Here is a 23,386-nt window from a genome sequence, read left to right on the forward strand (position 1 = left end):
CCCAAAAGATTGTGTGTGCATGCATATAAATAGACAAGACGATTATGAAATTCATATAGAAATGCAAAGAACCTAGAAAAACATAACGATTTTGAAAAAGTAGGTCAAAGTTGGAGCACTTACACTACTTGATTTCAGGATTTACAAATCTATGACAATCAAAACACTGTGGTTCTGGAATAAAGCCAGACACATAAAGCAATAGAAAAGAATAGAGAGCCCAGAATAGATCCATATATATTATCAATTGATTCTCTTTGAGAGTGCAAAAGACATTTCTGGATTAAGTATAGTCTTTCTGAGAAATGGTATGAGAACAATTGGATACTATATAGAAAAAGAGCATTCACCAATACCTCACACTGTATAGATGCATAAAAATTAACTCAAATGGGTCAAAGTCATAAATGTAAGAGCTAAAAGTATAAAACTTCAAGAGGAAAACAGAAGAAAATCATACTGTATAAATCTGGATTAAACAAACATTTCTTTGACATGTCACAAAAAAGTACACTCTATAAAATATAAAATTGATTAAATGAACTTGAGCAAAATTAAGAACTTCTCCCTTCTTAAACACAATGTTAAGAGAATTAAAAATACAAGTCATATCTTGGGAGATAACATTTGCCACCATATATTGAAAAGTGACCAGTATTCAGAATATATAAAGAACCCTCATGACAAAATAATAATAAAAAAATCTACAAAAATAGACAGATTTCAACACTTCATCAAAGATAAAGAGATTACAGATGAGCATATTTAAAGATGCTCAACATCATAAAGAAATGCAAAACCACCATGAGATTCCATTTCATACCTGTTAGAATGTCTAAAATTATAGACCAACCCTACCAAAGACTGGTGAAAACGTAAAGCAACTTGAATCATCTCACACGAGTAAGAATGGTCTAACCATTTTGGTAAACAGTTTGGCAGTTTCTTAAAAAAGGTAAACACAAAATGGACAGACATCATTACCTTGTGTATGATTACATGAATGATATGACTCTACATTGTGCACAACCATAGAAACGAAATGATGTACCCCATTTGTGTACAATGAATCAAAATACAGTCTGTAAAAAATTTAAAAAAATTTTTTAAAGGTAAAAACATGTCTACCATATGATTCAATCATTCTATTTCTAGTAACTGTATATGAGAAATAAAAACATATATTCAAACAAAACACATGAAATACTCATGGTAGTTTTATTGGTAATATCCCAAATTGAATGTAAACCAAAGGTTCACCAACAGGCAGGCAATGAATAAATAAAGAGTGAGTTTATCTAAGCAATGGAATCATATTCACTTGTAAAAGAACTATTAAAAACACACAACAATGGGGGCTGGGGAGATAGCTCAGTCGGTAAAGTGTTTGCCTTGTAAGCACAAGGCCCTGGGTTCGATCCCCAGCACCCCAAAAAAAAAAAAAACACACAACAAAATGGATGAATCTCAAAATAATTATTCTGGTTGAAAGAAGCCAGCCCGAAGAATACATACTATATGATTCTTATTTATATAATATCTTAGAAAAATCCCAAATAATCTTTGCCCTATGTACATGTATGATTACATGAATGGTATGAAAACAGATCAACAGTTGCCTATGAACTGTCATTTGGGTGGCAGGGAGGGGAGATTGGGGGAGGCTGCAAAGGGGCACAAGGCAAGCTTTAGGGAGACAAATATGTTCATTATTTTGATTATAGAAGGGATTTCACAAATGTATACATATGTCAAATATTGTCAAATTGTATACTTCAAACATATGCACTTTATATCAATCATTCCTCAATAAAACTGCTTTAAAAGTTTCTGTAATCTGTCACTTTTCTTTATGTCTATTACCATTACCCTAGTGAGAAACACCATTTCCCTCCTGGCCTTCTGCAATAGCCTGACCTTCCCCACATGGCTGCTCTTGTCCATTCTGCACTGCAGCCAGACAGATCTTTTAAGAAGACAAATCTATTTGTGTCACTTCATTGCTCAAAATCCTTCAAAAACTACTCATAAAATAAAGACCCCATGACTTACTCTTGCTACAAGACACTTCTTAATCTTTCTCCTGCCTAAACTCTAGTCTCTCTTCTATTTTGTTTCCCCCTTTTCAAACACTCTGCACTTTTGGCTCCTGGCCTTACCCCAATTTTTCCTGCCTTTGGGACTATACTTGTCCAGTTCCTTTACCTGGGACTTTGCCTTTCTCCAGCAAAATTCCTAAACTAAACTATCGTTAGTCTCAGTTTCAATGTTATTTCCTCCAGGCATCCTTCCTTGATGCACCAGGCCAGGTTTGGAGCAGCCTGCAGTGTTCATTTATGTCTCCTTCACAGCATCAATCATACATAGAAGTAATTATTCATGAAATTTACTGTTTACTATTTGTTCCTTCTTCCACACTCCCATCTCCAAAGACCATAAGACCAATGGCATTTTATTTAGCCATAAAAAAGAACAAAATTATGACATTTGCAGGAAAAATGTATGGAACTGGAGATCATCATTTTGGGTGAAATCAGCCACTCTTAGAGAAAAAGTACTGTGTTTTTTCTCTCATATGTGGAAGCTAGAGGTGGTAAAAATAGAGGGGGGAAAAAAAAAGACACCATGAAAGTAGAAGGGAAATCATTGGGTAAAGGGAGACAATGAGGGGAGGGAGAAGAAAGTGTGGGGAAGTGAAATTGGTCAAATTACATTTTTATGTGTGTATGAATATGCTGCAATGAAACCCACATTTTTGTATTATTAATATGCACTTTTTTATCTTCTTTTAATTTTATTTTTTTATTTTTACAGACTGCATTTTGATTCATTGTACACAAATGAATCTTTTCATTTCTATGGTTGTGCACAATGAGGATTCATACCATTCATGTAATCATATACATACACAGGGTTTTTTAAGAAAAACAGAAAATTTTGATGGATTGTCTTCAAAAGAGAAAAGAAATGTAATAGAGGGTTGGAGGTGTAGAGTGTACACACCCTGGATTTAATCCTAGCATTAAAAGAAAAAAAAAAAAAGAAGATATGCAATAGAGGAATCTCTTTCAATATTAAATACTTTAAAAACCAAAGTATTGGACTTATAAGAGAGGGTTTAACATGGCTGAATTGATAGAGCAGTAATTTTTTTTAAAAAGTCAGTCATGCTCATTTTAATGATATGTATATTCTGGAAGTTTTATCTCCAGACAGTTAACAGAGTAGGAAGATGAAGATGAGGGTAGAGAGGCAAAGCTTTGCAGGAAATGAAGCCTAAATGACCACTAATCCTGTGCTACCACGTCTTTAGCAGAGCAGTGGCCTAGATTCTCCAAGTAGCTGAGCACATAGGGCTGGGAAGATAAAGACTGCAAACGTGGCCACTCTCCAAAGCAGCTTCCAAAGAAACAGCCTACTCCCCTGCCTCTTACTCCCCCACCATGTTTATTTAGACTCCCCTTAATTAGAGCATTTCAGCATGGAAGCATAATCCAATCTGAAGGAAAATTTCCCTGGAGAGCCATCTGTCAGAATTAGGCTACACTTAGCTACTGGACAGTGAGGCTATATTGTAAATACCACAGACTGCTTCGATTCTCGAAAGGCTCAAAACTCATTTTCCAAGCAAGTAAATGCCAATCCTTGGGAAAAGACTTTCTGTCAGGAAGCTAGCTCACTATTTTGGACAGTAATTCTTCCACAGGTAGAAGATCATTAAATGTAATCCCAGGGAGACACTCTACCTGGCTAGTCTCACCTTTCTTCAGAGATGAAATTGCTGTTCTTGACAACTCTATTTAAAGTTCTCCTTCAGTTGTTCTGGATCTATTGAAGATTTCTTTTCCTATCTGGCTTAATTCTCCCCATGCATTCATCCATGGAATAATTTAACTGTGTAAGGGGGACCCAAGTGGAGTCCACTTCTGCTCCCAGCCTCTCTCTCAGGAGCAGCCAGTTTACCATGAAGATGCCTGCCCTAGGTACCCACACCAAGGCAGCAAGTAGACTCTTACCTAGGAAAGGAGTGTGTGGCATGGTAGGTGGGGGGAAGAGGGTCGCTTCTCTCCTCCATAATCTCCCTACATCTCAGAGGTCACCAGAGTCAGGGTTCCTCCTGTGTCCACATAATCCCTTTCCCATTATTCTGTTATGCCAACTGTTGTAGACATCTCTGCCAGGCCCAGATCCACTTGACCTGGCTAGTGCATCCATTCCTTAGCTGTGTGAATGGTGGCTTCTAATAGTTCACGAGAGCATCCTCTTTGGAAGGATTCCCTTCAGCTGACAGGAGTCACTTGAAAAATGGGCATATTATTACACCCTCTCCCCAGGGATAGTCTGAAATCCCCTTGTCTCAGGGTATGATACCTCCATAGTGCTTCATAATCCACAGTTCTCTGTACAAATGGGCTCAGGGCAGACTTTAGCTGACTCACTGCCATCTTCTCTCACTCTTTCCCATTATCTACCTCTTTCCCTTACTTCCTTATAGGTTTCACTTCAGCAAAGTTCCTCAATAGACCCTTGTATAAGAGTCCTTCTCAGCCTCTGCTTCAGCAATTCCAATTTAAGGTACATATGCTATACTAGAACAATTTTCATTTTATCATATTTATTCATTCATGCACACAAAAAGTATTTTACTTTATACCTCTTAGGTTAAGAACTGAGGGTACAGTCATAGACTTTATCATCACAGAGCAACTAGTCCAGTGGAATAGACAAAGATACATAGATAAGTATCAGAAGGGATTTTTTTTAAAACTCCAGCTCTATCTTGCTTATAATACATACACATAAAATATAAGGATACAGGACATTTGGAAGTAAAAGAATAAAAAAAATATATCAGAGAAAACTAACTTAAAAAAATCTTATAACTCTATAAATACCTAAGTATACTTGAAGGCAGAAAGCATTTCTCTAGATAAAGAGAGAAACTTACTAATAACAGATTTATTATGGACAGAAATATATAAAAACCACTAATATCATAGCTTTAAATTGATATAAAACAAAGTTGATAGGACTACCTAGAAAATGTTGAAAAGTCATCATTATGGTAAGGTATTTCAAAAAACATTAATATATGAAACTGAAAAAAATCAGTCAAGATGCTGATATAATATGTTAATTAAATTATCATCAATTTCTGGAGCTGATTACTTAGAAATAACGTTATACTTAGAAAGTGGAACTCAGTCTGAGGAATGCTGAAATAGAAACTAGGTTGGACCTAAAAAGGAAAAAAAAGGATGCTGATATAATACATCAACTTTTCAAGTATACATTTATAAAAACTTAAATACATATATATAAAAAGTTAAAAAATTAAAATTACTAGCCTAACATACAAGTAATTAGAAATAAACAAAATGATAAAATCTAAAGAATAAAAAGAAAACAAAACATGAAAAATAAATTAATTAGAATCAGCAAAACTAAAAGTTGGTCCTTTGAAAAGGCTTATAAGACTAGAAACCTTCAATGATACTGATTAAGGAGAAAGAAAACAACAAATAATCAAAATTAGAAATGATGGAAAGAACATAATTACAGATGAGGCAGATAATAAAAACAAGAAAAGATTATGAAGAAGTTCAAGTCAATACATTTTAAAAATTTTATTTTGTTCATTTGGTTGTTTATATTTTTGTGGTAATGGGGACTGAACCCAGGAGTGCTCTACCTCTAGTCTACATCTCCAATCCTTCTTACTTTTTATCTTGAGACAGGATCTTTCTAAGTTACTCAAGCTGGCCTTGAACCTGCAATCTTCCTGTCTCAGTCTCTGAGCTGCTGTGTGCCACTGTACCTGCCAGGTTAATACATTTAAAAAACAGATAAAATAAATTCCTAGAAAAATATGTTACCAAAATCTACTCATGAAGAAACAGAAAATTTGCATAGTCCTATAACCATCAAAGAAATTGAATAAATTTTCCCCAAAGTAAATACCTGACCCAGAAAGTTACAGAGTGTATGTTATGATTGAGGGAAAGGCTTATTTTAGTTTTATATAAAGTCTTCAAGAGAATAAGAAAACAATGAGTGCCCTATAGTTTGTTTTTAAAGACTGTATATCTTTGAAAATAATTGAACAACAGAGAACAATAAAATAGAATAACAGGTTGGTTTTACTCATGAATTTAGTTGCAAAAATCTTTAACAAAATGTTATCATATAGTTCATAAACATATATTCATGTATATCTATGTATCTAAAAAAGAACACATAGTGAACAAGTTAGATTTGTCCCAAAAATGTTTCATGAAAATTAGAAAACAGCTATATAATATGCCATTTGAAAAGATAAAAGGAGTAAAACACATGCTTACCTCAATAGATTTAGAAAAATAGTGTAACAAAATTCAACATCCATTCAAGTTTTCAAACAGTGTATTTACTTTAAAGATTAGAAACAAATCAAAGATTACTTTATTGGCCTTTGTGTTAGTAATCCTAATCAGTGCAATAAAATAAGTAAAAAGAATAGGAGAGGAGGAGAAGTCAAGAGTTAAAGAAGAAATAAAGTGGTCCTTATTCATGTATGATATAACTGTCAATGTATAAAATGCAGAAGAAGCTATAACCAAATTATTAAGGCTTAATAATTATCAATACCAAGTGTTGGGAGAACACAGCTTAAGATGAACTCGTATGCTACTGGTGGGAATATAACCTGGTCAGATCATTCAAAGATAAATTTTTCTTTGATTTAGTGACTCCATTCCTAGGTATATGCCCTAGAGAAATTCTTCACCCATTTATAAAAAAAGTCAATAGTAACATTTTCTGAAATAGAAAAAAAATAAAATATCCATTGGCAGGAGAATAGATGAATAAAATATAGTACACCATATAATAAAATGTTAAAACACCACTGTAAAAAAACTAGTTATGTACATGAACATAAGTGATTCTAAAAACATAAAACTGGACATAGTTTGCAGAAGAATACATATACTATAATTTCTTTTGCATAAATTTCAAAAACAGTCAAAACTAAACATATTTTTATATGGTAAAATTATTTTTAAAAACAAGGAAACCACAGATATAAAATTCAGTATATTGAATATCTCTGGAAAAGATTTTGGAGATAGATGAGGAGCACCAGGAAGCTTCAAAGACACTGATAATTTTGTATCTTCAGCTAAGTTCTGAATTAACTGACACTCACTTTGTTATTTTTAAACCATATGCATACATTATGGATTTCATTTAAAAAAATCAAATGCCTTGTCCTGGCAACCATGCTAAGATAAAAGCTATCAAGCCCTCTTTGTCAGAGACTTACAGCTTCATCCATCTCTTTCTGCAGGTGTTCTGTCCTCAGCTCAGCCACTTCTCATTCCCTGTAAACCATCAGGAGGAGTACATGTTTGAGGGACCATGAGTGGGAAAACCGACAGGGTGACATTCAGTGGATTCTCATGAGAACACAATTTGGTAGATCCCAGTGGTGGCCAAACTCCACTAAGATCCATGTTATAGAAAGAACTTTCTACAAATCAGCTCCCTTTTCTCCTCTACATCCCTACCCTCCAGCCAGTTGTTACTCATTTACACTACTGAATATGATATAGCCACAAAATCATTTGATAATCACTTATGACATAGAATAATGGGATTAAATGGGATTCAAATTAATAAACTTTTTCAATCTCAGAGCCTGTCAGTGCTATTTTCAACTGTGAAGAACAAGCATCCTGGGCATCTCTGACTATTTATATCCTCCCCTGCCTGAGTGATTCCAGGAGTTCACCTCTACCAGATCTGGAAATGGTCTGAGACCTATGGAAGACAGTACAGGGAAATAACCATATCAGCCACTATAAAATGCTGAAACTTTGCAATGGCTTATAAAGTCAAATTTTGATGGAAATATGTTTTTTAATTATTAAGATTAAAAAAATGTCTATGTTATACCACTCCTTTTTCTGAACTGGAATTTATTAGCACTTCATAACTTCTGTCACCATGTAAAAACTCTGGCATCTTCTCTAAATCAGAGTCTAAATGAGATGATCATAAGTCTCAGAGCAGCATCGGTACCAGTGTCTAGGCAGGCCACCAAGAAAGAGACTTCTGAAGTGCTTCATGCCTATTTGCCAGGGAGCAGAGATAAATGTCAAGGGTACAGACCTAAAAGCAACATTCCTCCAGTCCATAAATCCAGGCTCTCTGAAAGTTTGACCTGCCCCAGATGCCACCTTCTATCTTATTGACTGACAAAATTCTGACAAAGATGCATTATATTATTATTGATCTGGCTTCAGTAGCTCAGAGGTTTAATTAAACTATCATTTTTACACTCAATAATTGCCATTTTGTTTCTCCCCAGGAAAGCATGAAGATTAGTTTTTATTTGAATGCTAACATTTATAAAACTCGTACTCTCTTTGGAGGAATAAAAAAAACTAAAAGAGATTAGTTTATAGGTTCAGCTCTGCATAACATTCTCCAACCTAATTCATCCTTAGAGCCGCATCAAATAAGCCTCCTCAAAGGAGCTTCATTTTGTTTGGCAAGTGCTTATTATCTCACTTCTAGACCCTATTCTAGAGGCCGGATACCAGCAGTGAACAAGTCAAGTTTGGTCTTTGGACTTAAGGAACAGTCTTCTGGGGAGAAAACTACAATTGAATAAACACATAAAAGAATATATTTTGAGTAAATGATAGAAGTAGAGTGTCATGGAAGCAAATACCAGAAAAGCCTAGCCTAATGCAGGGCTCAAAAAAAGAGTTCTCTGAGGAAGTGGGATTTAAGCTAAGATCTAGGAGCTTAGTAGGAGTTAGCAGGTAAAGGGAGGAAGAAATAAACCTGCATCTGTGATCATTTTGAGGCACTTTTCATGAACAAACTAAATTGTCTATTGAAAAACTTAAGTCTTAATTCCCACTTGGCCATTATTCAGTCGTGTACCCTGGCTAAATCCCCGAATGGCCCTCCACTTTGGGTTACGTGATAAATGAAGATTTTAGGTTGTAGGACCCTCTAGAGTTCTATTCAATTGCAAAGCAAGCATATGATACATTGATTACTGTTCAGTTAGTGTAAGTAAAAATAGTTCTTTTGAACAAGCTTCAAGCAATATAGCCCTGTTTCCAGCTAATGGGGCAAATATTCATAGGAACTTCTTTTGGTAAGAACACTGTGTTATAATTTTCTTATAATGTGTAGTAGAGCTGATGGGACAGAAATGGAATCTTTTAGTGGCCAGAAACAAAAAGACAGCATGAATTCAAAGAGGTAAGTAAGCCCTACAGCTCACAGCTTGAATGGAGGTAAATGTGACTCTCTGGTGTTTAGTGGCTTATGGGCTGGTGTTTAGAGGACTGTGGGAGGATCCTCCTGCATAAAGCTGGAGTCCCAAAGTCCAAGGGTCACATTCTTAAAGAATAAACAATAACAGAATTTCTGCCTTGCATAAGTAAATATTGGGGTACATGTCTGTCCTGGACTTATTTTAGCTAAAGAAGAAAAATATGTCTCCCTAACCAGTTTCGAACCATTAATACAAACCTGCACTTACATACTTGAAGCCTATGTTTACCCTATCTCTTATCCAAAATCACTCAAGCTCAAATGTTAAACTTTTCCATACTGTAGTTTATTTAGGTATCTGATAGAAATAATCTTAAATCATTGAATGACTGCACTTTAAACTCAAGCCTTGAAATTTCCTAGTGACAAAAGTTTCAATCTAGCTGAGCTTACAGTCCCAAATTTAAATAAAGAAGCAGCAAGGCACAATGAGCTAGAGTCAATGGAAATGCAAATGAATCAGAGGTGCAGACACTATAGCTACTAAAGTTATAAAAAACAGAATACAAAAGTAACTATGGATGGAATGGTCAAATAAATATATGTGTATACACACACATGTATATAAGCAAATTGAAATTATGTTGAGAAGGAAAAGAGACAAATGTTAAAACATCTCAAATAACAGAAAAAAGTAAATGAAAAATTTTCAGAACTGATCAAAGGAAACAGGCCCAGATTTGGGTATCTCACTATTTCTCCATTTGGATAAATAAGAAGAAATGCCCAATTAGCAATATTATAATTAAACTACAGAACACTAAAGAAAGAAGTAAGATCTAGACAGCAATAAGAATGAAAACTGACATACAAAGTAATAAATATTAGGTTAACTATGGACTTCTCAAAAAAAATGGAAGTCAGAAAACATGGAATAACAGCTTTAGAATGCCAAAATCAAAGTAATTGAGAATTTTGTGCTCCTGAATTTTTATTCCAGAAGAATAAGAATAATCTAATAATAATGACAAAATAAAGACATACTCAGGAGCTACAGTTTTCAGCTAAAGGTTATTGCCAGTCTATGAAACAGGGAAATAAATACCCCAACTTCATTTTCCTCCCTTCCTTCTGTCTGAAGCTAAGCAGAAGTCAGACACTGAGGGAGTTCTTTCAACCCCTAAGTCTCCAAGGGCACTGAGCAGGAATACAGGGAAGGCACCCAGAATAATACCTTACTAACTTTATAAAGCAAGAATTACCATTATTCCAAACCAAACAAGGACAGTGCAAGACAGTAAAGTACATGCACTCACGCACACAAATGCAAAATGAAACACTGGCAAACTTAAGAAGCATATAGAAAAGGTAATGTATCAAGGCAAGTCTCGAGCATTCTAGGAATATAAGATTGACTCAAAATTAGAAAACTGATTAACATAATTGACCAAAATAGGAGATCAAAGTGGAGGGAACTCACAAAACCACGAAATTTAATAAAACAACTATTTGTGATAAAAAGTCATAACTAGTAGTAGAGTGATACATTCTTAACATGATGAAGATATCCACGAAATATCTATAACAAAATCATACTCTATGGAAATGTAAGGACATTCCATCAAAATGAGGAACAAGTGAAGCAAGGCTGCTTTCATGTATATTATTTAATGTATAGAACTTCTAATCTATACATTAATAACAGAAAGTATAGAAAAATAAAAGGTACCTTTTAGAAAGCAACAAACAAAACTAATGTAATTCGTATGTAACTAATTATTTGCAAAGAAAATTCAGAAGTCTACAAATGACAAGAATTAATAAGATTTTTACAAGATTGCCAAACAGAAGACAAATATGCAAAATTTCAACTATATACTTGCAATAGATAGAAGGTGCAATTTTAGAAAAGGTAACATTTAAAATAGCAAAAAATTAGGTACTCAGCAATAAGTCTAATAAGAGACATGCAAGACTCTCATGTACAAAATTAAAAGGTTGGAATGAAAGACTTTAAAGAAGAACTAAATAAATGAAGAGATACCCTGTGGTCATGAATACAGAGACTCAATATCACAAGAAATGTAAAATTTTCCTAAACTACCTAAGAGACTTGAAACACGTCCAAACACCAGAAAAAAATTTTGCTTAACAATGTAACTCTAAAATTGATAAGAAAAATCAAGTGTCAGTCAACACTTAACTAAGGGAATGGGCTAGTGATTTGGTCTTCTAGGTATTACTAACTTTTCTAAAACAATAGTAATTTGCAATGTGTGCTATTTATAGTTAAATAGAACAATGGATAGAAAAAAAGAATACGGAAATAGATTCTCTATATGTGGAAATATATATAGGACAGAGCATGCACGGTATATTATTGGGAAAATATGCCAGAAAATTATTTATTCATTTAGAAAAAGAAATATGGATACATTGCAGGCTGATGATCTGTGTCTCCTTATGTTGAAGCCCTAATCTACAATGAGATGGTATTTGGAGATGGAGACTTTGGCCAACAATTAGATTTAGATAAGGTCATAAGTTTGAGGCCCCATGATGAGATTACTGTTCTTGTAATCTTGAAGAGGAAGAGAGATCAACACTTGCTCTGTCTCTGCCATGTGAGAACACAGTGAGAAAGCAAGTCAGGAAAAAGCCCCACCAGGAGATGAATTTGCCAGAACTTTGATCTTCAACTTCCCAGCATCTAGAACTATGAGAAAGTAAATGTGTGCTATTTAAGTTACCCAGTCTATAGCATTTTATTATTCAGCCCAAGCTGACTAATGTAAGATGCCTATATATTACACTATATAAAAATGCCATTCCGGGGGCGGGGGTGAAAATTGTATTTGCAAAATCAAAATTTTAAAGCTCCTAGTAGAAGATAAAGGAGAAATGTTGTTATGATATAGGGTAAGATCTCTTAAAAAGACAAATATGTGCTAATTTACAATAGGAAACACTGACACATTTTATTACTTTGAAGAACTTCTATTTATCAAGACACCATAAGAGTAAACACAAAGACAACCATACACTGAGAGATGGTGTTTGCAGTACACATAATCAACATAGGATTGAATCCAGAGTATAAAACAAGCATATGTGAATCAATATGGAAAAGAAAATGATAAAAGGCAGCACTAAACAAGCACTTCACAAGAAAGAAAACATGAATGACTAATAAGCATGAAAAGATGATCAACCTTGGCAACCAAAAAAATAATATATCATTGTACACACATATTAATCAGTGTGACATGTGCAAATGGGGCATTAGGAAGTGCCACATTCCACCAACGGGAGGATCAATTTGTAGTCACTGTAAAAATGAGCTTGCCACTACCTAGAAAATTGAACACAAGTATACCTTATCTCTATCAAGAATACGTCCTAGAGAATAATTGTACATGTGAACCAGGAGATGTATGCAAAATTTTTCTCTATGATATTATTCAGAACCACAAAGTAATAACAACCTGAATGTTATCAGCATTAAGAATACTAATTTGTCATATATTAATGCAAAGGAATATTATATAGCAATGAAAATATCCAAATCACAGCTGTGCCATTCTTTATATTGTTAAATACTAAAATCAACACTGAATAGAAAAGAAAGTCAAAGAGTTATGAGAAGCAGAAATAGACAAAATCTAAACCCATATCATCCTAAATATATACCACAATATAAATAAAATTTGGGACAGTGTTTTCCTCTTGGGCTAAGAGGAAATGTGGAGACAATTTAGGGTTAGCAAAAATACTGGTAATATTCTATTCCTTAGTGGGTTCATACCTGTTCATTTAATTATCCCTTCATTAATCTGTGCATATCATACTATATTATATAAATGTACGTTAAAAAATTGAAACCTTGGTAAATCTCAGGTATTTATGTTCAGTCTCCATACAGAGTCATATTTAAAAAAAATCACACAGTCTCCAATAATACCTTTAAAATATATGGAAGAATATTAAATAATCTCTAATTCCATTCTCAGGACCTCCCATCTCTGGTGACTATTCAAAGGTCTAGATAAATGCCCAGAAGTTTTCCTCCTTGATAAATAATCTCACATTCTTCTTAACTCTATAGAAAGCCACTATTTTCCAAAATTGGACAGGAAATTCTTAGTCCCAGGAAAGTGCCACAATGGTCAGAAGATCTCTGCAGGCTGCCACTCTGTATTCCTGCCCCCTGGGAACCTGCTTCAGAAGACCTCTAGGGAATCAGTCATTTCTAGATGTTTATCAGCCCCTATGTGCACAGTATTGCTCTCTCCACAAAGTCTCCAGAAGGCAACTCACAGTAGGATCCACACTGAGCTTTCTAATAACCTCTTCAGCTATTTTATGGAATCCATCAGACAGTGGATTGAATCTGACTTAACATTCCTGTATACATATATGAACATACCACAGTGAATCTCATCATGTATATCCACAAGACACTAATTTAAAAGAAAACAACTATAAGTAAATAGCAGAAGGATTAGTGGAGTAGAGGGAAGGGAACAGGGGGTGGGAGGATAAAAGAAGTACTGGGGATTAAATTACAACAAATCATATTCCATGCTTTTATAATTATGTCAATATGAATTTTGTTGTCATTTATAACAAAAAAGAACCAATGAAAAGTAAAAAAAAAAAAAAGTATATATATAAATTGATATCTCACTAGATAGTGTGATAAATCCCTCCCTCCCCTCCCCTCCCCATGAGTTCAGACCTAAGCCCAAGGCTCATCACTGTGGCTGGTAGTGACTCAGCTTCTTTAACCAAAGGCACTTGGTAGAATGTCCCAGTGAGAGGGTTAATTCTTAGGTCACTCATATCTACAAGCAGCCTGACTAATGTGTTTTTTTAAATCTTCTCAGCTGCCTTCTGATTTGGGCAATTAAGGTTTGGGAGACAATTCTTTCTTTCCCTAGCATCCACTTTTGGGTTTACATACATCATAATCTTTCAAGAGAAGGAGGTCTGTTCTTACCCCAATATTCCAAATCACCTTAATTTCATCAATTGCTATTCTCTATACCTTCTCCAGCTTCTTCTTTTCTTTCTCAACATTATGACAATGGCCAGAAGAACTCCGTGTTATGCTATCCCTATCTGAATATCAGGACAAAGCTGGCACTAGTACCTTCTGGTGTGTGGAGAGAGGGTGTCCCGTAAAATAGCCAAAGTGAGGGTGAGTCCCCAGTCGATAAAAGTGGCTGAGGATGGAGGATATTACTGGGGGTATCTGGTCACTAGGCAAAGCTTTTGTGTGTCCTTTTCCTGAACAGAGTGAATTTTTCTCTATATATAGGCTCCAAACTCAAGCTGGATCAAGAATGGTGGTACTTGATCCCTTTGGATGCTATGCTGGCCTCTGAAGGGCTTATAAATAGGACATCAAGCTAAAAACGTTGTCTCAAGGAATTTGGATGGGTGAAAGAAACAAGAAGCCTTAAAATATCGATTACCTAAGAAAGTACAACTTTCCCTTCTGTTTTTGTAATGTCAATACACCTTGGCAGGAGAGGGTAAAGGATGTGAATGAAGTGAAAATATTCCCTCTATGATTCCATGTTTAAAATGTAAATATGGACCTATGGACCAGTACATAGCACCTCTGTCTTCTCTCCTGGGCGGTAAATTGGATTTGACCTTCTAGAGATCAGTTCTGCAGTTATCTGTAGTTTCTTTTCAGACTGACCTACTTGTAACTTTGATTCTGTGAGTTTTACAAAATGTGGTGCCAACTCTCCTCAACCATTCCTGCTTCCAGGGTTATAGATGAGGATCTGATCAGGGAGTGCTGCTAAGTCAACCTGAGAACACAGGCAAGAACTCAGTGCTCTCAGAGCTGGGCTGCAGAATACAGTGAAGAAGATGCTAAGACCCACTTAGCACAAACAACCTAAGAAAGCTCTAAAGCAAATGTGGTGAGGAGGAGATATCTGCTATCCATTAGGGAACAGTTAAGGATCAGAAAGCTGAAAAGAGAAACTGGGATCCTTTGATATAGCTTTCATGAATAATTCTTGGAAATTTCAAAATGCAACTTGATAAAAACGTGTCTCTGGAAAGGCTCAAAGAGGCTCTAGAATAACATCTATAAAAATATAAACATGAACTTTATACTCTGCCCCCCAAATAAAATAATATGTAAAGTAATCTGTTTCCATGCTCACCAAAAAGAACCCCTGCACTACCCGCACCCCAATGAAGAAATGTTGGACTCACGTTAGTGACATATTCAATGTCCTTCCAAAGGATGCACTCCCTGGGGAAATCAGCCAGGTCTAAGAAGTGATCCACCACCACTTGGCCGATTAAATCGTGGCGAGAGAACCTGTCAAAGTCATACACAGAGAAGTGAAGTTTCCGAGCCTCAAGGTCATTGTAGGGAACTGGGAATAAAAACACTTCATCAAACACAGGGTTCAGGGTCTTTCTGTGAACTTTAGTCTGGTGTTTTGTTTTCCGATCAGGAAGCAAATAGATCTTGACGTAAGGATCTGAAGTCCCAGAAAAGTCCTTGGCAGGCAAATTGACAGCTTTGTGAATCTTCACTATGAGCTGCTCTAAGTCACAGTCATATTTTAAAATGAAGTTCAGTTTCCCACAAGCTTTGCTGTTACTCCTTCTCCCGTCATCATTATCCAGTGACCTCTGCTTATATAACTCGGGTTTAATTCTACCAATTCCAGTCAACTGTTCCTGTTTTTGAAGCTGCTGGATATTGAAGTCCGGGTTTGACAGGTTGAGTTGTCTTCGGATTGAATTATGCCTTGAATGAAGAGCAAAACAGAGTGAAGTTATAACCTCATTAGCTACGGGTCTTTCAGAAACCTGTGTCTGGAATGTAGGTAGCTCTTATGTTATGTTAAGAGCTTAGATCTGTGGGTTTTTTTTTTTTTTTTTTGGCCTAAATTCAAAATGCTCATCAATGTGAGTAAGCTGCTCCCTAAGGCTTGAAGCTCAAAATTGAGGCTGGTATCAGGAAATGAACTTACTAACATGTGACCTTGAAGCTTTAAGGGTTTAATGCACTTTCTAAACTGTCTAATATGCCATTAAAGAAGCTTATCTGGTGGGTGGGATATAAAGATTTGTATGGGCTACTTTAAAAATAAAAATTATTCACCTTTATAGATAATATCCTGAAATTGAAATACTTAGCTAAGTGTTGTCTTAAAAAGAATGAATGCATCTTTCTCTAAATTACATAGAATTTTATGTCATTGGCTTTTGGCCTTGTAAGGAAGTGAATCCTTGCTGGTTCAAATCAAATAATTTCAACACAAGAGCACAGTTTTTGCTCATGTAAAGTTGTATATGACCCGGATGTGTCTGCCTTCAGGGATCATGCTGGCTCTGACAGGTGCAAGAGACGGCACTGAGACTGCTTTTGATGTACCGTATGGATGATTAGTGATCAGGAGGTTTCATTTCTAAAATAAACACTAATGGCACCAAAATTAAAGGTGAACTCCTATATATGCAGATAGGGATTAAGTTAGAGAAGGCTGGATGCTGACATTTGCAAATTAAATATTTGCCAGTGGAGTCTACTTTTCATCCTATATGCTTATTGGTTTGAGTTAGAAATTCCCCTTAAATTCCCTTTAAAACCTGTTTTATCTGTGGAGTCCTCACAAGTTGAAAGGTTTTTGTTGTTGTTGTTGTTCTTGTTGTTTGTTTGTTTTTGGTACTGGGGACTGAACCCAAAGACACTTTACCACTGAGTCGCATCCCCAGCCTTTTTTAAAATTTATTTTGAGACAGGGCCTCCCTAAGTTCTGAGGCTGGCTTTGAACTTGTGAGCCTCCTTCCTTGGCCTCCCCAGCTGCTGGAATTACAGATGTGCACTACTGTGCTTGGTACAGAGTTGTTTTAGGTTATTTTTGCTTGTCTTCAGCTCAGAGGTTAGTCTTTATATTATGCTATATGTAGCCACTCAATAACCTTAAATAAAATAGTGTCTGCAGTAAAAGGGAACAATCAGGATGTCTCTGAGGGACTAGCAAAGAGGTGGTATTATCTTTAATTCTTTTCTTATGACTACATTGTGAAAAAAAGGTGGGATTAACAGACCTGAAAACATGTTTGAAATTATTCAGCCTCACAAACATCACAATGAACATTCATCTTCCTCCTGAAATATCCTCCTGATCACTAATTACCCGTGTGGTACAAGAGCACAGTCACAGAGCCACCACTTGTATTTGACAACCAACATAGTTCTCAGCAAGCAGATACACCCCAGTTACAAACATTCCCCCATGTGCAAAAATTGTGTTCTGAAAGCTGTGGCTGCAAGATTTCAATTTCTTCCAGAGAAATCCACATTCTTCAAGTTTCTCTGCATCTGATGATTTGGGGGTGCTGGGAGGCAGATGCTGGTAAGTGACCAAACTAGTTCTCCACACCAGTACAGTCAGGCCATTCCCTTGTCTAGAATTGGAACTAGTGTGGTACTAGAGCAGAGCTTTTATCTTGCTCTTTTGGCCTCTGTGGACAGAAAGAACTGTCAGGAAGCAGCAAATACCCTGACCGATACAGAGGCGAGAAGAGGGTGGTATCAGTTACGTCTTCTGCTACTGATTTTTCTATATGGGATAGCTCCAAAAAGGGTCCTGCTTTGGTACTGAGTCAGTTCCCACAAACCTGAGTAGGGACTAGTTAATAGGACTAATTGTGGGGACCTGTATGGACTATTCTGGGTGCTGTTTAGTTAGCGATGCTGATTTATATAATATAAATGAACCTTCAAAAACTACTGGATACTCCCTCTCAAATTGAAGTCTGATGTAGTGATAATCCTATGTCTCCCAGGCCCAGCTACTCTGTGGCCCTTTCCTTCCTGGGTGATGGCCAAGTAGAGTCTCTGTGAATGTCACCTTTGAGTTTTTTTGAGAACTGGTTATAGATTCATCATATCACAGCAAAGTTTTGTCTTAAATCTTGTCTGTAGAACTAAATCTACCAAGTAAATTTAAATTTAAAATGCATGGATTTGGCTACTTAGCAATGGAACATATTCTGTTGTACATTTTTCTTAGACATAAAATGTGAAGAGGAATTGGTACTATATGTTCAGCTCTTGCTAACCACAATGGATTGCCAACAGTTAGAAGGGGTGAGGTGGAGAGGGCATCGCAGAAAGATTTGTACTTCAAAGGCCAAAACAAAATTTCATTCCAAGTACCTGACTGCCCAGGAAGCCCCATATTCAAAATTCCAATATAACCACAGATTCTTCTTAAAAACCAATCACAAATATGAATACTATTACCTACCAAATGTATTACATGATAATGTCCTTCCCAATATTTTTCTCCCCATTCAGAATTACTACTGGGCAAATAGTTGAATCCCACTGTAAGGTACTGGCTTAAAGCAGATAGCAAAGACTAACCAGGCATGACCGTTTCTCACTGCCCTGGGCTCCTTTCAGGAGGCAGTGAGCTTACTGGAGTTGGGGTAGGAGGACAGAGAGATTCAGAACAGTCAGAGAATCTGGGTAACTTGGAACTTCCGGCATAACAGCTAGAGCTCCAGGGGCTGAGAAATGAGAGTACAGCATGAAGGCTGCCCCAGGGACACAAACGAGAAGATGAGGTGAAAGCAATGGAAAATCAATATTCCATAGCTTTCAGAGGCTACTAAAATGGAAGCAAGAAGAAAAAGCGAATCCAAAGCAAGAAGGAGGAATGATCCAGAACATAGTGTTCTGACCCCAGCTCTCTCCACCCAAAAGGAGGTGGTTCTAAATGGTCAATGGAGATGGTCTTTGAGTGCAGTATACAAGAGGTTCTCCAGGGTCAGAGTCTGGAACTTTAATGTCACAGAGTGATATCACTTATGATACTGAGTGACTATGGTAAGGGGGAATCTGTGTTCAAAACAGTTTTGTGAGTAGATCTGGGGATCCTGGATTTTGGTGTTCTCAGGACTTAATGCGCACAATGAATAGAAAGAAAAAAGTAAACCCCAAGGATGATGGGAGAGGGAGGCAGAAAGCCGAAAGATGGTCTCCTCTGTAAGTAAGTTGCCACAGAGAAGTTGGATGCTGGGATTTAAACTCGGCTTCCTCCACCTCTCACTCTCTCTCAGGTGCAACAGAGGCTATTTCTCCTGTCATGGAAGAGACAGGGAAAAGAACTTAAGGACTGAACTTGGCTGAGAAATAACAAAGACCTGAACGGGAAGATCTGGGGTTGAGCCTGATGAAAGTTTGAGTACAAAAATAATTATAAAATTTGTAAAGTGGGTTTCCCATAATAAACTCCAAAACATACTTTTACACCTGAAGCAATCTAAGTCTTGTGCTGAGCTGCAGCCATGGGTCAGGAAGGGGCAGCATCGCAGAGACAAAAAGGTTTTCCTCCTCTCTTTTCTTCCCAGCTCTAGTCTCAAGCCCTGACTCATCACCCAAATAGCCAACTATGTCCATCAGATCTTAAGAAAGAGGACATTACTGCAATTCAATAAATGTGAATATGCAAAGGAAGGTGTTAAGTGGAGCAGAAGTTGCAGAGAAGCATAGTCCATGCCTTGAAGGAAATAACAGGTCAGGCTGGCAAGGAGATGGACCTCCAGGATCTATAAAGCAGGGCAGATGGGGATAAGTACTGACCGGAGGTTAGAGAGCCTGACAGCAGAAAGGGAGAATGAAAGGCCTCTGGCTCAGGACGTTTTCACGGAGCAGATGGTACTTGAGCTGGGCTTGCCTATTTAATTTGGCCTCATCCTTATTCTCTTTCAAACTGATGCTATAGACTTCGAGAGACAAATTAACTGATTTTCATCTTGGTCCCAGCTCTCTAAGAGGATCTTCAGCTCTTTGACCCCAGCAGTTTTCATGTATGCCCAGTTTTCATATATACCCCTTTACAGAGCCTGGATACATTCCAGACTCTGCTAGAACCAGTGTTTAGAATTCCCAACATCCCTTTCATCTCTGGGTTTTAGGTGCAACCATGGACAAGGGCACTCTCTCCCACATTCCTTCACCTCGGTGGCCTCATCTCAGAGGTGAAAGTTGACCTATCCTTTCCCTGGTTCTGGGGCACCCATGTTGGCCAGGCTTCAAGATCCAAGGACAGAAAAAAAGAGAAGCAAACTGTGAGTCCAGAACCATCACTGGCTTCTTTTCTACATTCCAGTCAAGGCAGGAAGTGTGGGAACAGTGGAGTCAGACCCTGTTTACCTCCTCTGAAACTCCCCTGGTGGTGGAGGGATGAGAGTTTGGTTGTTCCAAACCACAGCAGACACAGAAGGGGAAGTACTAGACAGGGGCAGTTAACACACTGCAAGGGCAGGAGGGAACAGGAACCTGAGGTTTACTTGGCTTGGGCTTCAGGGTCTTCTCCAGTGAATGAGATAAGGAAGGCATCAAGCACCAGGCCTTAGGGCCAGTGGAGTAAGGTGGTCAAGTGCAGTTCAGCACACTGAAGCATGACCTGCTCTTCACACCATTTCCCAAGTTAAAAAGGTTTGAAACCTTGGCATCATTTCCAAATACCATTTCCCCCATAACCAATGAGACTCTTGCCCACCACTTTCTCTACAGTAACTCGTATCGTCTGTGTCTTTCCGTTCCCACTGCCCCCAAGACAGGCGTGGACCGGCCCTCTGTACCCACTCTTTACCCTATCCCACGTATCTTCTGCATTCACGTTAATCTTCTAAAGAGCAATGTGAGCACTTTGATGTGTGTAACTGAGGCCTTTCTTTTGGGTCTTTGAAGGAAGTGCTAAGTTTTTTCTAATACCAGAACCTAATAGTGAATTTGGCACATAACAGATGCTCAGTACATGTGTTTACAGTAAATATATGAACACCATGAACATAACCATTTCTGAAAATTAAATCCCAGTAGAAAAAAAATGAATAGTTCCATCTAGTTTCAGGGTCTCATGGAAGTTGGGATAGGTCTAGGCAACTTACATTTTTTAAGTTGTCAGTTTATTAAAATCTGAAGAAATAACTATAAGTGATTAAGAAACATTTTGCTCTCAACACAAAAACATAGCTTCACAGAAAAGTGCTACTCATAATTACAACAAACTTAATCTTTGTGTATTACTTATGCGAGTTGTGGTCATTAAAGGGACTCAAGTTTAAAATATGATGGTTATCTTCTTTCCATCCTGTTACTGCATTTCTGTACCTCTGTGGATTGCTTAATTCAAAAATAAGGTCAAAAGTCTAAATGGGAGACTCTTAATGAATGTGAAGCCCGAGATAAATGGCCTTCTGCCAGTCTCACACCATTATGGGCTCTACTCAGTTTATACTTCTGGCCATTTGCCATTCTTGTCAGCAGAACAAGAGTAAAGCAGACTGCTATTGATCAATGTATTCTGTCAGTCATTCATGGAAAAAAAGTCTGTTATATATCAGGCACTGGGTACAGAGAAAGAAACAAAACGGATGTGATCTCTGATTTCAAAGAATTTTCAGTCTAGTGGGAAGTATAGGCATTAAATAATCACATAGAGTGTTCGATGTTGTGAAGGAGTGAAAAAGCCAATGTGAGAATTTAAGAGTGGGAGGGAGTACATTCTTCAGGTGTGGGGTGTCAGGGAGACCTCTGTGGGCAGGAGACATTTTTGCTAGGACATTAAAGCTGCAAAGGATCCAGGAAGGGCAAAGATAAAGGAAAAGCATTCCTGGCTGAGGGAACAGGACGTGAAAACATCTCTAGGCAGAGGAAGGCTCGGTACACTGAAGGAAGCAGGAGAGGCTAGCGTAGCTGGACTGTGATGAGTTTTCTATAGGCAACACCTCCTACAGAGTCCATGTAGAAAGTGTGTGCTGGGTTTGTAACATGGAAGACCTAATAGGAGGCAAGGCTCTGCCAAGACCATGCAGGGCCTTCACAGACCTGATGAGGAGTTTGTGATGTGACCAGTCAGTTTTCATAGAACCAAAGTATTACACAGGAAATTTTAGAAGGCTTGAAAAAACAGAGGGATGTTCATCTTGAGATATAAATCAGGAAATAGATTTGATGGCCTTTCAAGGTTCCTTCTATTTTGGAGAACCAGAGATTTTCATACACTCGGAACAGAGCCCTTTATAACAAAGCTCTGGTACTGAAAAACTGAGAAAATTAAGATGCACATTTTCAACACATTAAATAATTAATATAAGAGGGATTTCATCCAAGTTGGAAAGAATTAACAGGAATTTTAGATAGTTTTAATAGTAATTGAGCTAACTAGACATAGAATCTTATGTGCTTGATCTTGCAACAACAGGAAGTCATCCTGACCAGAAACATTTTTGAAGATAAAACAAAGCTCATCATTAGGATATTCCAAATGGTACTAGTATAAGTCAAGTGTATACAATTTGAAAAGGCTAGCTGAAGTTAAGATTTCCAGTGTAAGTGCTATGTCAGAAGCTATACCAATCATAGCGATAAGGAGAATATTCTTAAATGGGAATCTAAGTCATATGTGCACTGAACCAGGGATGTGTCCTCAGAACCCTGCAACAAGTGATAACTGCTACAGGACAGAAACAGTGAGAAAGGAAAGGACATAATGAGAAAAGAAGGTAAAAGAAATAATGGCTGGAAGAGCAGATCACTCAGGGTCATTTCAACAAGGAATACTTTCCCCCTTCTCAATATGTTACTTAAAAAAAGAAAGTTAAAAGTGTTTTAGTGGTGCACACCTGTAATACCAGCAGCTTGGGAGGCTGAGGCAGGAGGATTGCAAGTTCAAAGCCTGTCTCAGCAAAAGCAAGGCACTAAGCAACTCAGTGAGAGCCTGTCTCTAAATAAAATACAAAACAGGGCTGGGGATGTGGCTCAGTGGTCAGGTGCCCTTGAGTTCAATCCCAATACCCATTCCCCCAAAAGTTTTGGAGCATGAAAGAAATTTCATTCATTTTCCCCTTTGCCTATAAAAAGGTAGGAGTGTGTGTATGTGTGTATGTGTGTATGTGTATGTGCGTATACGTGTGTTCTTATAATGTAACACAATCACTAAAGAATTAGAGGATCATACACTACTAGACAAAGATGTGTATTTGCAAACAGAACTCTTAAAACTAGGTCAGTAGTAATTTAGGTATGAATGTTTTAAATGCATAA

General features: G+C 37.1%; 1 protein-coding gene across 2 annotated transcripts in view; it reads right to left on the minus strand.

The window, feature by feature from the left end:
• Syt9 (synaptotagmin 9) overlaps positions 1-23,386 on the minus strand; it is a 183,132-nt gene that overhangs the window by 106,865 nt on the left and 52,881 nt on the right. For both annotated transcript variants that reach the window (XR_007103948.1, XM_047517364.1), the window contains exon 3: positions 15,517-16,063. Coding sequence is in view for 1 of the 2 variants with exons in the window: in XM_047517364.1 (XP_047373320.1) it covers positions 15,517-16,063 (547 nt within the window). In the remaining variant the exon portion in view is untranslated. The remainder of the gene's footprint in view (positions 1-15,516; positions 16,064-23,386) is intronic.

The sequence above is a fragment of the Sciurus carolinensis genome, chromosome 11, assembly GCF_902686445.1.
Source record: "Sciurus carolinensis chromosome 11, mSciCar1.2, whole genome shotgun sequence".
Taxonomy (NCBI): Eukaryota; Metazoa; Chordata; class Mammalia; order Rodentia; family Sciuridae; genus Sciurus; species Sciurus carolinensis.